Source organism: Thrips palmi, unplaced genomic scaffold (genome assembly GCF_012932325.1).
Source record: "Thrips palmi isolate BJ-2018 unplaced genomic scaffold, TpBJ-2018v1 HiC_scaffold_16, whole genome shotgun sequence".
NCBI classification, from domain to species: domain Eukaryota; kingdom Metazoa; phylum Arthropoda; class Insecta; order Thysanoptera; family Thripidae; genus Thrips; species Thrips palmi.
Window position 1 is genome coordinate 10,912,202 of NW_023144625.1, and position 14,993 is coordinate 10,927,194.

Sequence of the window (14,993 nt, forward strand, 5' to 3'; positions counted from 1 at the left end):
CGCCACGCCACGCCACGCGAAAAGCGGAAAAAAGGCGGGATGAGTGCGTCGGCCGCGTTGCCACCGTGGACGCCACTGTCGACCGCAGCGCAAATGGCGACAAATGGACGCGGCGTCGAACGGGGCCACTTGCCGCGCTTGCTTTACTTTCTCCTTCGACTTGTCCAAGGTCCGCGAGGGCGTGGTCCTCCCTTCGCCACTGCAGGCGGGCGGATTGCGAGAGCCGCTGTCGTCGCTCTGTCTCTCCCGCACTCAGGCGGCGTCCCGTATGGGTGCGAGAGAGAGGGACAGAGCGACGAAAACGACTCTTGCTCTGCGATTGATAGCAGGGCGCCGAAAGGAAGCCGAAGTGATTGGCCGGCGTGGCGGGGCGAGGCCGGCGCGCGCTGCGTGCAGTGTACAAGCAGTAGCAGTGTGCCGCCGCCGTCTCGACGCCGTCATCGTGCGCGCCGCTAAATCGGCGAAGGTAAGCCGGCCTTTGAGTGTCAAGGAGCCGGCCGGCGTGGCGGGGCGGGGCGGGGCGGGGCGGGGCGTGGCGGGGCGGGGCGGGGCGGGTGGGGCGGGGCACGACACGCCTCGTGCGGCGGACTGGCTCGCGAGGCGCGCCGAGTATTTTTGTTTTTGCCAGCCTACTTGCGAGTGAGTGAGTCCCGGAGTGATGGCCGCGTTGCACCACCGCGCGGACTACGCCCACGACGTTATAGGGGGCCGCCGGGGCGCTGGAATGCCCAGTCTCCCTCCAGTCGCGGCTGATGATGATGGCGGGGCCTGGAGGAGACTCATTCCGAGAGTGTCCGTTTCGTCGCGCTGTCTCTCTCGCACTCGAGGGGCGCTCCGTCGGGGTGCGAGAGAGACAGAGCGACGAAAAGGCGTCTCGGAATCAGCCCTTCTGCCGGTTGTTACCGAGCCGAGCGGCGCCCACCGGCCGGTGTGGTATGGATGGGCCACGTGTTGGATAACATGATGCGGGTCGTCGTCTTGGTCCTTTGTGACGGCTGGCTGGCACCGCGCCCCGCCGCGCCCCGCCCCGCCGTGTCCGGCCCGTCCTTGGCAGTCGCAGCAGCTGATCTCAGGGACGGCGACCTGCCGGCCGGCCGACGCGGCGACGCGGCGACGCGGCGACGCACAGTGGGCCAGAAGACCGGTGGAGGCGGTCAAAACTCCAGACGCGTTTTGAGCTCCAGAGTCGCTAAGCAGGGCTCGAACCGTGCGTGTGACCCCACCAATAGATTCCTCGTTCGGAGAGCAATCCATTGGTGGGGTCACACGTTCGGTTCGAGCCCTGCTTAGCGACTCTGGAGCTCAAAACGCGTATAGAATTTTGGCCGCCTGCGCCGGTTACTGGCCCACTGTGCGGCGGCGGAAGGGAACTCGGTCAGCGCCTGTGATCGAGAGGGTATGCAGCCCCGCAACGCAGCCGCGCTCGGCGGGCCGGTCTGCCGCCCGGGCGCTCTGCACCCTTAAGTTCGACATTGCATAGGCGCTCCTCCTATGCCCGGATGCTACCACCGTAGGCATCCAAGGGAAGTGGCCGTCTGTTCTGCAAGGGGCTCCCTGGACGGCGCTGTGTCCGAAAGCCAAGCTGAAGGGGGCGTTGTTGGAGGCGGCGCGGCCCGGGTCGGCCAGGTGCCGCGGACGCGAGCGCGAGGTGGGTCATGTTTGCTTTTCGGCCGATCCGGAGTCGAAGCCGAAGGCACCGGTCGGGCACTTTCCTCGACGCGGAGCGGAGCCGGGCGGTGCCGAGCAGGGGCGGGGCGGGGCGCGGCGAAAACCGGTCCCTCCACCGACCGGCTCGTTTCTGTGCGTGTGTGTGTGTGTGAGTGAGTGAGTGAGTGAGTGAGTGAGTGAGTGAGTGTGTAGTGCCGCCCGCGAGTGTCAACACTACCACGGGGCTAATTGTGCCTCCCCGGCCTGCGCGTCGTCGGCGCGCGTCGTGCGTTCGGCGACTTTGTTTGTCTTATTTTTGCGCAACGGCCGAACGAACCTTGGCGGCGCGAGCGGCCTCGTTTCATCGCCGTCATTATAATGATTATGGGCGTTTTGCGTTCGGCGCGGCGATGACGATTCGCCGGTGCTCTGTCTCTCTCGCACCCCTGCGGCCCTACGACCCGCCCCGCGAGTGCGAGGGAGACGAGAGCGCCGTTGAGTGTGCGGTGCCCAGCGGAGCGGAGTGGAATCGGGAGGGACGTCGCCGACGTCACCGAGGACACGGGTCCCGCTACGCGTCGGCTGGTGTCGCCTTACGGCGGCGACGGCCTCGACGGTGACGGCGGGGCGCGGCGCGGCGCGGCCGGGCCCGCACTGCACACCGATTCCGAGAGTCGTCGCTCTGTCTCTCTCGCACTCATGGCGCGTAGTGGTGCGAGGGGGACGGAGCGACGACAACGACTCTCGGAATCGGTCTAGTGAAGCGCTGAGCGGGGTTCGGTTTGGAGATGAGCGTCCGTCCGCGCGTCGCGTCGGCCGCGTGGCGGTGTGACGCAACGACGCGCTCCTCGGCGACGTCGACGTCGACGGCCGATGTGCCGCCGTGCCGCCTCGACGCCGCGGCCGCGCGGCCACGCCCCGCGCGGCAGCAGCGGCGGCCCGGAGAAAGCGCTGAAGAGCGCGTCAAAGTGGCGTGTGTGTGTGTGCGTGTGTGTGTGTGTGTGTGTGTGTGCGTCGCAGTGCCGTGGCGTGGCGGCAGGAACAGCTCGTCAAAGTGTGATGTGTGAATCAGGTGTGCGACGGCGTACTGCTGCGGCTTATTCCGAACAGTATCCTTTTCGTCTCTCTCCTCTCTCTCTCTCTCTCTCTCTCTCTCTCGATGGAAGCGGTGTTCGGAATGGGCCCGCAGGCGGGGCAGAACGGCAGTGGCGCCGCACTGCAAGTCCCGTCACTCTGTCTCTCTCGCACCCATACGGGACGCCCCGTGAGTGCGACAGAGACCCCCTGCCCCTCCCCGTCGGCATCAGCCCGGCGCGCCGCACGTCTCGATGAGTGCTCGGTGCTCGGCACGGCGGCGGCGCGGCTCATCAGGGAAACTGGGAAGCGCCGTGTCTGACCAGGAAGCGCGACACGCCGCGCCACTGCCAGGCAGCAGATATTGGCCGCCGCGTCGCCGCGTCGCCGCGTCGCTCCGGACCCATAAAACGCATTCTGCCGTGCGTTCCGTGCCGTGCCGTGCCCTGCCCCTCCGCTGGGCCCCTCATGAAGCACGCTCGGCACGCGCCCCGACTTTGGCTCGGCGTGCTGCCGCCAAGCGATCCCGAAGGATGCGCCTCTCGTCGCTCCGTCTCTCTCGCGCCCCCTGCGGGCCGGGTGCCCCGCGTGAGTGCGAGAGAGACCGATGATCGAGGAAAGCAGCGCTCGGACGGAATCCACCTGCTGGCCGGCTGCACGGTGGCGGTGTGCGACTGTCACCGGTGCGGGGCCGCGGGCCGGCGGGGCACCATTCAGCGCTCTGTCCAGACTCTGTCCCTCTCGCATTCATGGAGCGACCCGTACAGGCCCGAGAGAGACACAGCGACGAAAACGACTGTCTGTCGGAATCGGTCTACCGGCCAGGGCCAGCGCAAGGCCGCGACGCATCTCGCCAAGGACGCGATGTGGCCCGTCGCCTGGCGTCGCGGAAACCGGTTCTCTCGTGGGGTGTTTGCGACCGGCGCCAACAACAACAATAATGGCAGCAGCAACAACGGCGTAGTGCATTCCCTGAAGGCGCTTACTCCTTTATCCAGATGGCCCGGCCGTAGAGAAGAGCCCCGAGGCCAGCATGGTGGTGGACGCCCTGGTGGACGCCGGGCAGACGGGCCAGGCAGTCCCCATGGCGCTGTCCGCGGCGGAGGCGGTGGGCGGCCTGGACGGCCTGGGGCTGGGCGACGGGCTGTGGTCGCTGGGCGGCGTGCCCCTGCGCGTGGACTGCATCCGCCTGTCCGGCGCCGTCACGCAGGTGCACTGGGACGCGGTGGCCGAGTTCCTGCGCCGCGTCTCGGCCCAGCGGCTCGTGCTGCCCCTGCAGACGCCCGAGGTGGCCGACGGCGCGCCGCCGCTGCCGCCTCCGCCCCCGCCGCCCCCCGCGGCGACGAGGACCCACGCCTCCCTCCGCGCCCGCCCCCGCCCCGCGCGGCGACAGCGCCGCATCAGCGACACGGAGGCCTGGACGCACATGACCCTGGCGGCGGACGGCACCGCCCTCGCGGCCGCGCCTAGCCCCGCCGAAGAGAGCGTCAGCGAGGACTCGGGCCTGGAGTCCAGCCACGACTCGAGCCTGGACTGCAACCAAGACTCCAGCCTGGACTGCAACCAAGACTCCAGCCTGGAAGCCGACCTCGGCGTGGACTCCGGGACCGGCGTCGCCACCCCCGCCGCAGCGCTCAGCTCGCGCGGACCGCGGCGGCGCAGCAGCGGCACGCAGACCTGGCCGGCGGACTGCCCCGGCGACCTCGACGCGGAGGCCCAGGAGGCCGAGGAGGAGGTGGGGCTGGAACCGGATCTGGACCTGACGGCGGCCTCGGTCATCCGCAGGAAGCGGCGCGCCAGCGCCACGCAGACGTGCTCCATGTTGACGTGGCCCACGCCGCCCGCCCCCGCGCCCCCACCGCCGCCACAGCTGCAGCCCTTGAAGCGGAAGCGCCGCGTGAGCCCCGTGCAGGCGTGGGCCCCGCTGGGGGCGCCGAGCACCTGGGCGGCCCCCTTCGAGCGCCTGGAGCGCGCGGAGCGGCGGCCCTCGGACGGAGCGCCGTCGCTCACGTCGGACGAGGAGGAACCCAGCTGGCAGAGGCTGCTGCGCAGGCCGGGCTGGCCCGAGAAGGCCCTGGCCGAGGCCGAGAGCCGAGCGCAGCGGCAGCAGGACGCGCTGGCCGCGCTGCACCGCCAAGACAAGGACAAGGCCCTGCGGCTGAAGGGGGAGGTCCGCGAGGCGAAGCGCGCCTGGATCGGCAGCCGCCTGTTCCACCACCGCGCCGAGGAGGAGGCCCTGCAGGCCTTGGCCGGCATGTCCAGCGTGGAGGAGGAGGAGTCCGAGGCCGTGGCCAGTGCCTCCACCTCGCCGGCGACGTCCACGTCCACCTCCCCGACGGCGTCGCCCACGTCGTCCAGCACCGGCAAGTGGCGGCAGCTGCGGCGCCAGCTGTGGGCCAACCTGCGCGCCCTGAGCAGCGGCAACTCCAGCAGCCTCGAGTCGGAGGAGGACGGCGTCGGCGGCAGGAACCGCAAGCTGAGCGCCACGTCCACGTCGTCGGCCGTCTCGTCGTCCTCCGCGTCCTCCATCTCGTCGTCGTCGACCGCGGCCGAGGAGCGGCTGGCCGCGCGGCCTCCGCCCCGGCCAAGGCCGCGACCCCGGCCTCGCCTCAACCAAAAGTGAGTCAATGGGACGCTGCCGCCGGGAGTCGAACCCGGGGCCGCGGACCTGCAGCGGCTTCTCCTTGAGGGCCGCGTGAGTGTCGTGTTTTGTCGTCGTGTTTCGTCGTCGTTCCGCGATGGCCGATGGATTGCCGAAACTCTGGCATGTGCGGCGCCACGCCGCGGCCTGCCGCGCCCGTGGGGCCCATGGCCGCTTGGCACGACTCTAGGTGTGCGCGCGCGCTGCTCGAGCTGCGTGGGCGTAGCCGCGTAGCCTCGCCTCGGCGGAGGCTGGACGAGGCCGCCTGCGAGGTAGGCAGCGCGCGCGCGGCCCTGCGCGCCGGGACGGCCTGGCTGCGCGGCGGATGGCGGGGTGCCGCGGCCGCGGACGCGGGCCGTCGACGCGGACCTTGCCCGGTGCGCCATCTGGAGCGGCACGGCCGTTGTCCCCGCCGCACTGGGCCGAGGCTGGGGCTGGACTCTCGAATTACATCAGATTTTTCGCGGCGAGCCGAGCAGGAAGCTGACGGCCTGGACGGTCTGGAAGTAGGTTGGAGCGGCGTCGCGCTGGCGGCGACTCGACTCGACGCCGGCGTCTGACCCGCCCCGCCCCGCCGAGCCTGAGCGTCGCGACGCACGCAGCCACTTGTCCCGGAGGTGGGAAGGGAGGGGAGGAGCGATGCGGCGGCTAGTGTTCGGCAGGGCTGGTCTGTGTGTGCGTGTGTGATTGTATTTATACTTGTCGTCGCACAGCGCGGGCTCCTTTTTCTCGTTTTACTTCTCTTTTTTTCTCTCCCGGACGTGATGTATTTTCGCCGCGCTGCCGCCGATGGCGACGCCGCTGCTCCACATACCGGCCGCACGCGGCCAGCACGCGGCCGGCGGGCTGGCTGGAGGAGACTGACTCCGAGAGTCGTTTTCGTCGCGCTGTCCCTCTCGCACTCATGGGGCGTCCCGCACGGGTGCGAGAGAGACAGCGACGAAAACGACTCTCGGGATCAGTCTGCGGGATTGATCGGGGAAACGAAACGGGCCGGTGGCGCCAGCCCGACGGCCGACGGCTCCACGACGACGACGACGACGTCGGTCGGCGCGGAGAGGAACCGCCGCCGCCGCCGCCGCGCGCACCTGCCGACCGATTTGTCGCTCTGTCTCTCTCGCACCCTCACGGGGACCCCCACGAGTGCGACAGAGACGGGGCGATGAAAACGACTCTCCTGAATCGCCCGGCCGCCGCGCTGCATTCCCATTCATTAAATATGCACGCTTTTGCAAGCTGGCTGACTGGGTCTGCTGCCTTTGGCGCCGCCGCGGTGCCGCGCGACGAGACCAGTCCGATAACACGAAGGATTAGGACCGCGCCCTTCTCGGCGTCGCGCGGGAGTTGGCCGAGCTGGCCGGGCTGGCGGGGCGGGCCGCGGTCGGTGACGGCACGCGGCTATGTTCGCCGCCTTGCGTCAGCCGTCAGGCCGTCCCTTGAGCGTGCGGTGGCCGTCTTGACGCGCGGCATCAGCGGATCGGGAATGGCTCCAAGGGGGAAGGCGAAATTGGCGCTGATTGCCTACTTACTGGGGCAGTGTGCGCCGGCCTGCCTTCGCGGTACCTGCAGACTGATTCCGAGAGTCGTCGCTCTGTCTCTCTCGCACTCCCGGGGGCGTCCCGTGCAGGTGCGAGAGAGACAGAGCGACGAAAGCGACTCTGAGTCTGCTGGTGCTGGACGGCCTGGACCCGGGCTGCCGATGGCGGCGGCGTCGGCGCCGTCATGCCGTCGCGTATTTCTGGACGTGCATGATGGTGTGGGTGACGCGAGCCGGCTGCGGTTTGGTTGGACCCGCGGGCCGATTCCGAACAGGGCGGCGTCTCTCTCGCACTCGTGCGGCCGGGCGCCCCGTTGGGTCTGAGCTGCAGACTGATTCCGAGAGCCGTTTTCGTCGCTCTGTCTCTCTCGCACCTACAGCGGACGCTCCATGACTGTGAGGGAGACAGCGAGGGAAACGACTCTCGGAATCAGTCTTCTGCGAGGCGCGGAGCCACTTTTCGTATGGGAATGAGCCGCCTGGCCGCAGCCTGGCGGTGACGGCGGCGGGTCCCTTGATGATGAGTCGCAGGACCCGCAGGACCGAACCGCCGACTGGTCGTCGGTGACGTGACCGGCGCCCAGCTGGTCGACCACCCGACCCGGCCTGGCCCGACCCGGCTGGAACGGACGGACAGACAGACGGACGGACAGCAGTGACGACAGCGACCAGTGTTTTGAATGACATCAACGGTGGTTCGCGCTTCGCTTCGCGACAGGCGCTTGGGTCGGCCGGCCGGCCACGCTGCATCAGCTGCGATGTTGGTCCGACTGGAGGGCGGCTCTGCTCTATAGGCTTTGCCGGGCTTTGCCGCTTTGCAGTGTGCTGTCTCTCGGAGGAGCTTCCCTCGGCGGGCTGCCGGCTCTCTGTTGGCGGACTGGGCGGACCGTTAGCAAGTCGCATGCCCCGTCCAGTCACGTGACTAGGCTCGACCTGACCTGGCCTGACCTGACCCGACCTGCAGGGGTCAGTCCAGTGTCGTTGTGCCAGTTTTCTCGCGCTGGCTTGTTAGGCGGTGGCAATGTGCAGTTGAACCAACGCGAGAAGGAAAAAAGGGGGGGGGGGCAGCCCATGAGTGCGAGTGAGAGGGTTACACATGTCTGTTCAACGGTTTTCTCGTTTCCTATTTGTCCGTGTTAGTGTTGCTTGTTCTTCCTCCTCCTCCTCGCGATTGCAGGTCCTTTGGTTTTTCCCCCATGGCGTTGCGGAAGCGTGCTCATGGCGTGTGTTTTTTTCCCTGTGTTCCAGATGGTACTTCGGCAAGATCAAGCGCATCGAGGCGGAGAAGAAGCTGCTCCTGCCGGAGAACGACCACGGGGCTTTCCTCATCAGGGACTCGGAGAGCCGGCGGAACGACTACTCGCTGTCAGGTGGGCTGAGCACTCCTGCTTGCCGCGGACTGATTCCGAGGCTCGTTTGCGTCGCTCTGTCTCTCTCGCACTCTTGGGGCGCCCCACTGGGTGCGAGAGAGACAGAGCGACGAAAGCGAGTCTCGGAATCCGTCTGCTGTCCAATTCTGGGCGTAGCGTGGCTCGCCCGTTTTCTGCTGTCTCTCCTCATGTTTCCTTTGTGTTTGCAGTGAGAGATGGAGACACAGTCAAGCATTATAGGATTCGACAGCTGGATGAAGGAGGATTCTTCATCGCTCGCCGGACAACGTTCCGTACATTGCAGGAGTTGGTAGAACATTACAGCAAAGATGCCGACGGCCTCTGCGTCAACCTAAGGAAACCTTGTATCCAGGCAAGTATTTCATTTCAGTCCACTTATCAAGTTTTGCCACATTACCAAATTATTCCACATTTCAACTCAAAAACTTAACCCTCCTCTGTGAGACCCTAGAACATACAAGACCTCGCCAAATGTGTGCCAAATGAATTAGAGACAGGCAATTTGACGGCAATAATGTTATCTACCTCATCACATAAGCATTGCTGGAGTTTTATTTTATTTCCCTTCCTTTGTTAATACTTTAACGCTTAGGCAAATTATTTTTATCTTGGAAATGAAAAGGCTACTCTATTATGGCAATGAATTTCCTTTTCCAATATTTCCATTTTTCATTTGTTTTCCTTCTGTTATTTGGGTGGGTCATTAAAAAACTGTTCCAAAATTGAAATTTGTGAATTTTAACATTCTTTCTATCTGTCTTCTGCTTCAGATGAAACTGGTAAGCAATGAGCAATGTCAGATTTTCACACGTTCAGTAGTTTGCTAAATTCATACTGGTACTGGCATGTTAAAAAGGTTGCATTAGATAGTTCATCCAAGGCAAAAGTTTTCTGTGCACGTCAATCCGCCTGCACCACACTAAATACAGACTCTTAAGACAGTTTCTCAACCTTCTATGGTAGTTTTAATGTGCCAAATGGTTGGTGTGTGTGGAATGTCATGCAGTGTTTGATAGCAATAAATGTTACAGTTAGTATTAACTTATTTGCCCAATTCAAGAAGTAATTTTTGTTGTTGTGCAATTGTATTTGAATGGGCTGGTGAGATCAAGGTGGCCTAGCAACTCTCAAATGAGGCACCACTTTCCTGTCCTGATTTCTAGTTGTGCCAGGTTTTTGGTCACATTTGGTGCTGGTCATTGGAACACAATCCAAACTTGCATTTCTTCTTCCATGTTTAGTGACATAATCTGGATTATAGTCGTCCCAAGTTATCAAGGCTATCAAATGTGATTTGTGATGATGGTGATCTCTGTTTTGCATTGTGCACTTGATATCATCGTGCTATTTGAACGTATCTGTTCTTATTATGAAAGCCTCAGAAACTTTTTCTGTTAAAATTAAAATCTGTTTGGTAGGTCATAGACTGTATTTTGCATGCTACACTACACTTAAAAAAATCTCATACAATGATCCTTGACCTCTCCCACATAGTTTTGTAGCACAAGATATGCAGTAGGTGCTGATACCCAAGGGTGCTAAGAATATTACTGAAATATTTTACCTCATTGTTATTTTTCTCATACAAATAGATTCTTGTGGGGATTTGTTTCTTGTTTGGTAATATTTTTTACACCAAAAAAAAAAACACAGTGTAAGGAAGAGATCAAATAAAATACAATGCACTTGGATAAAGGAGTTAAGACCCTAGAGCATGGATTTCTGTCACTTCCTTTACCAATGGAGCATGCTTAGAATTTTATGGGCGTTTTCTTTTATTTAAGGAGTTTCAAGCCATATTAATTAATGGGCATTTCTTGCATACATGAATGAAACACACTATTGATTATGTTTGTTCCACTCGACATCCACATACAAGTTTCGTATGCAACCTGGACCCAGACTCCAATTAGAAAATGACATGATAGTCACATCACCTTAGCTCTCTCATCTTCTCTACCTGCACATCTATTAATGTTACTCTTTTGTGTATTCATAGATTGAAAAGCCAGTTACTGGAGGACTTTCACATTCAACTCGAGATCAATGGGAGATAGACCGCAATTCTCTGAAATTTGTCCGGAAGCTCGGGCATGGACAGTTTGGTGAAGTTTGGGAGGGCCTGTGGAACAACACTACTCCTGTTGCCATCAAAACTTTAAAACCAGGTAATTACAATAAATTACTCAGTATTATGGAGTTACTTTTGTCTCACATAGCCCTTCATCTCACTCAATGCTATTTTTCAGGCACAATGGATCCTAAAGACTTCCTTGCTGAAGCTCAAATCATGAAGAAGCTGCGTCATACAAAGCTTATTCAATTGTATGCTGTCTGTACTATGGAGGAGCCAATTTACATTATAACCGAACTGATGAAAAATGGTAGTTTGTTGGACTTCCTTCAAGGTAAGTACAGGGTTCTCTGCACCACTCCTTGTTTTATCAGGGAATGTAGCATGTCAATTCAACAATTTGACCTCATTCTTTTCAGGCAAGGGTCGCCAGCTGAAATTGCCTCAGCTGATAGATATGTCTGCTCAAATTGCGGCCGGCATGGCATACCTTGAATCTCAGAATTATATTCATCGTGACTTGGCTGCGAGAAATGTATTAGTCGGAGACAGCAATATTGTGAAAATAGCTGACTTTGGCTTGGCTCGTCTCATTAAGGTAAGATAAAATAGAGAATTGAAATGTTTTTTCTGAAGTCTATTCTGAACCACTTATTTATCTTATGTTATTACTCGAATTCTTTATAGGAGGATGAATATGAAGCTCGTGTTGGTGCACGTTTCCCTATTAAATGGACCGCTCCAGAAGCTGCCAATTATAGTAAATTTTCTATCAAGTCAGATGTTTGGAGCTTTGGTATTCTTCTTACTGAGCTGGTAACCTATGGACGCATACCATATCCAGGTAATCTCTCTTTCTCTTCGTTTTTGAAGTCCTGTGTCAAGCGGAATTGATCTTATATCTGTGTTGCGAATGTGCTTTTTTCCCTCCAGGTATGACAAATGCCGAGGTGTTGCATCAAGTGGAACACGGCTACCGCATGCCCTGTCCTAACCAGTGTCCTAGTGCTCTATATGACATCATGTTGGAATGCTGGCACAAAGACCCAATGAAACGGCCAACCTTTGAGACTCTCCAATGGAAACTTGAAGATTTCTTCACCATGGAGGGCTCTGAATACAAGGAAGCGTCAGCTTACTGAGACCGCGCCCACCTCCCCGACTGGCCCCACGCTCTAAGGGTGCCTCATGGCACTCTACCTGGATAAATTTGGTAAGTCGGGGCTTGCCACCTAGCAAGGCTCCTCCCAGGCGGTCTTAAGCCTCTGTCCGTCTTTTTGCTCTGTACCATTGACGTGATTCCCTGATTCTTTCTGTCTTGTAGGTAATGCCATACCGGACCAAAAGCTAACCTGAGGTTGGGCTGGCGCAGGGGATGGGTGGGCACTTTGGAACCTAGTAGACTCATTTGTGTAATATTTGTGGCTTTTCATTTTTGTGATTATCTAATGTTCTACCAATCAATCAAGCCTCATGAGGTGTTACCAAACTACAAGAATTTGAAATCTTTACATTGCTGGACTGGTTAGAAGTACATCACATGTAGGTGTAGTGGATGATCATACTATTGCTCACTTAGTAAATGATTACTGTCTCTTAATTTATTTTAGGACATTTTGGGCAATATTCACTCTTTTTCCAGTAACATCAATTGGGAGTTTCTTTTTTTTTCTTTTTGAAGTATTTGTGGTGAAACAATTTGTCTGTTAATAGATGCATGCTTTATTTACTATTATTGTTTATTAATTGTGTGACCACATGCGCTTTTTTGATCATGTTTTGGACTGATTAGTGTCACCAGTGATTGCTATATTGATTGCTTTTATTTTTAATGATGCATTTACAAACAGAACTGATGTACTGTGTCCGTGTATTGTTTGGGTTGCCTTTTCCCTTGTTTTTTTTCTTTTCTTGTCCATACGTATTTTTCCTTTCTCTCTGTCTTTTTTTATTTGAGAAGCCATAGTTAGATTTCACAAACCCTTACCAAAACTTTGATGTGTGTGCGTGACGTTTGTAGGTGCTATCAAGTTTTAGTTGGGAAGCTTTGAAAGAATTTTGCTTTTATAAATACGAGCTGTTATGAATTCAAAAAAATAATTATGCTGTTATTTTTGTATATATATAAGTCAGCACTGTACGATGTGCTATTGGCATCTGCCAGTATTACTATTTTACCGTATGACAAGCCTTTAGTGTAAGATCGAGGGGCATAGCATGTTCCATTAATACGTGTCTACTGATACACTAAATGGAGCCATCTCTATTATGTTGAATTCTTATCTTATGTTAATTTATGTGTTTTGTACTGTGTCTTTTATAACTGTCTTCATTTATAAATCTTTTGCCTTGTTTGGCTTATCAGCATAAATTGTTCTTACAATCCTTAATTTTACTTTTAACTTCTTAACACATTTTTGTGTAGTCTGTGAAATCATGAGAAAACCATTGTTTAAGTCTCAGTTGAGATGTTAGTTGTCTGTCTTCCTGACATTTCAGCTTTTTGTTCTAATAAGTGACATCATAGATATGTAAGAGCCAAGTTCTGCTATAATTTACATATGTCATAGTGTAATTTACTATGTGTAAGTTTAAGTATTTAAGTTGTAGATCAAACCGTACAGTAATTGTAGACATGTCACTTTTAATCTGTACATAATTTACCTAATATGAGCTACCAAATTCATTCTTCATTCATACTGTGTGGATCTTTTACTGTATGTGTATGAAGTTATGATGCTCCATTGATGAGCGCTGAACGTCATTTCACCATTTTATACTTGACTTTATTTTATTGTTTGAAGTGAATGAATTGAAACTGTTGGTGTGTGATAGGTGTTACTCAACTCAATTATGCACAAATCCTAACTTTCCAAGCTTTTGGAAAAATTTTCTATTCCTTTTTTTTACCATGGAGAAGTGATATAACGTCATCTTTTATTAAATCTTTTGCCTCCTTGTGCTTGGTAACTTTCCCCCTTTTTAAAAAAAATTTATTGATTGTGATAAATAGTTGTGCTTAGTGAATCAGTTATGATTTTCAATCAAGAAGTCATTGAAATGACAAAAAGAGTTCTGTCCTTTGTAACCAATTTTCTACTGTAGAACCATAAATCTTATGCAATTTTTAGCAAGACTTCAGTATTTACGATTATGATATCATAATCTGTTATCAACAGCAGCCAAATAAGTTATTCTCTGCAATGATGCCTGACATGATAAATCTGAATTGCTCCCGTGGTGCTCTAACCAATTCTATGCAGACTGATATAATACATATTCCATTAGGGGCTATGCAGCCTGCCAGGAAATGTTCATGAACATTTGTTTGTGTCAAATCAATGTTTACGTGATGGTTGTTGATGAAGTCTTTTGCATGCGTCAACAATTTGTCCAAGTTCAAATTTTGAATATTTGTAAGGGTTTTTCCGCAATTTTTGATTGTCTTGACTTCCAAGACATTTCTCACTGCCAGTTCTATTCTAAATTAAAACTTCCAATAAATTTTAAACTTTTGTTTCGGCTGATTGTTTTCTTAAGAATGGTTTCTGTATTTTAGTAACTCAAAGCCTTTGGCTCTGAATGCTCTGAAGAAACCCTGTACATCTGCTGTGCTCAAATATTTGTGTGGTGTATGTTTACCAAGAACAACCACCTCCGTATTGATGGTTCTGTGATTACAATTTCTCTTAAAAGCAATTTGAACCAAATCCATCCTGAATTCACTGCCACCTTTCTAATTCAAAGACATAGCTAGCAATAATGCACATGTGTGGCCCAATTTTCAATTTTCATCCTTCATCTTTTTTATGTCTCACTTTCCCATGATTTACACTCTCATAAAGTAGGTTTTTGATGACATTTTGGTCACAATGATAAATATTTCAAATGAAACCTTATATCAAAGTGCTTTTGGAACAATTTTAAAGCATCATAGTTAAATTATCCTGTCAGTTTTATCGTGTTCCAATTGGCAAACTGAATGATCACAGGTATTATTAGAAGCACTCGTACATACTGCCTGTATGTCCTCCATTCAGCTTTACAATTTTGCACTTGGTAGATAGTTCTGATTCATCAAGTTAGTTTGGTTAAGTTTTGTGTGATATCTGTTCTCAGGTGTTAACATCATTCATCTCATGAAAAAATTATACAAACTCACATTTCTTTGTACCAAATGAAAAGAAATTTCCTTGGTGATCAGTAGGAGCGCAGTGCTATAAAATGCTACCTTTATTGGGTGATAGTTTGAACATTACATAGTATCACTTAATTCTTTGTGTTTGCCCTCTGTATGTCATGTGAATTCGTGTCCATTTTTCTGTGTACATTGGTTCAATACATTGGATAGAAAAAAAAAAAGTCAAACCAAAAGTTGCTTTATTTACTCTGTAAGTTCATGATACTCTCCCAGTAGAAACCATCAACATATTTTTGAGTTCGACACTGAATGAAAACAAGTAAATGCTTTCATGCTGAAACAGGAGTGTTGATGCTGGTCTGGAACGGTCTGGAAACGACATGGCTGGCTGGACCAACCTGGACCTTCTGTTATCAGCAATAACATCGTGCCGCCTTCGGGTTCGGCTTGCTTCGGCCCTCTGCTTCGGCAGCACTCGGCAGCCCTTC

The 14,993-nt window shown here is 54.7% G+C and overlaps 1 protein-coding gene across 2 annotated transcripts in view; it reads left to right on the plus strand.

Annotated features, from left to right (window-relative positions):
• LOC117642874 (tyrosine-protein kinase Src42A) overlaps window positions 1–14,738 on the plus strand; it is a 33,414-nt gene extending 18,676 nt beyond the window's left edge. The window contains exons 2-10 of one of the 2 annotated variants that reach the window (XM_034381484.1): window positions 8,148–8,269; window positions 8,479–8,642; window positions 9,061–9,069; window positions 10,290–10,458; window positions 10,540–10,698; window positions 10,784–10,962; window positions 11,052–11,208; window positions 11,298–11,577; window positions 11,689–14,738. In XM_034381484.1, the coding sequence (XP_034237375.1) occupies window positions 8,148–8,269; window positions 8,479–8,642; window positions 9,061–9,069; window positions 10,290–10,458; window positions 10,540–10,698; window positions 10,784–10,962; window positions 11,052–11,208; window positions 11,298–11,506 (1,168 nt within the window). In that variant the 3' untranslated portion in view covers window positions 11,507–11,577; window positions 11,689–14,738. The remainder of the gene's footprint in view (window positions 1–8,147; window positions 8,270–8,478; window positions 8,643–9,060; window positions 9,070–10,289; window positions 10,459–10,539; window positions 10,699–10,783; window positions 10,963–11,051; window positions 11,209–11,297; window positions 11,578–11,688) is intronic. The other variant, XM_034381485.1, reaches the window with a different exon arrangement.
• Window positions 14,739–14,993: the final 255 nt, after the last annotated feature.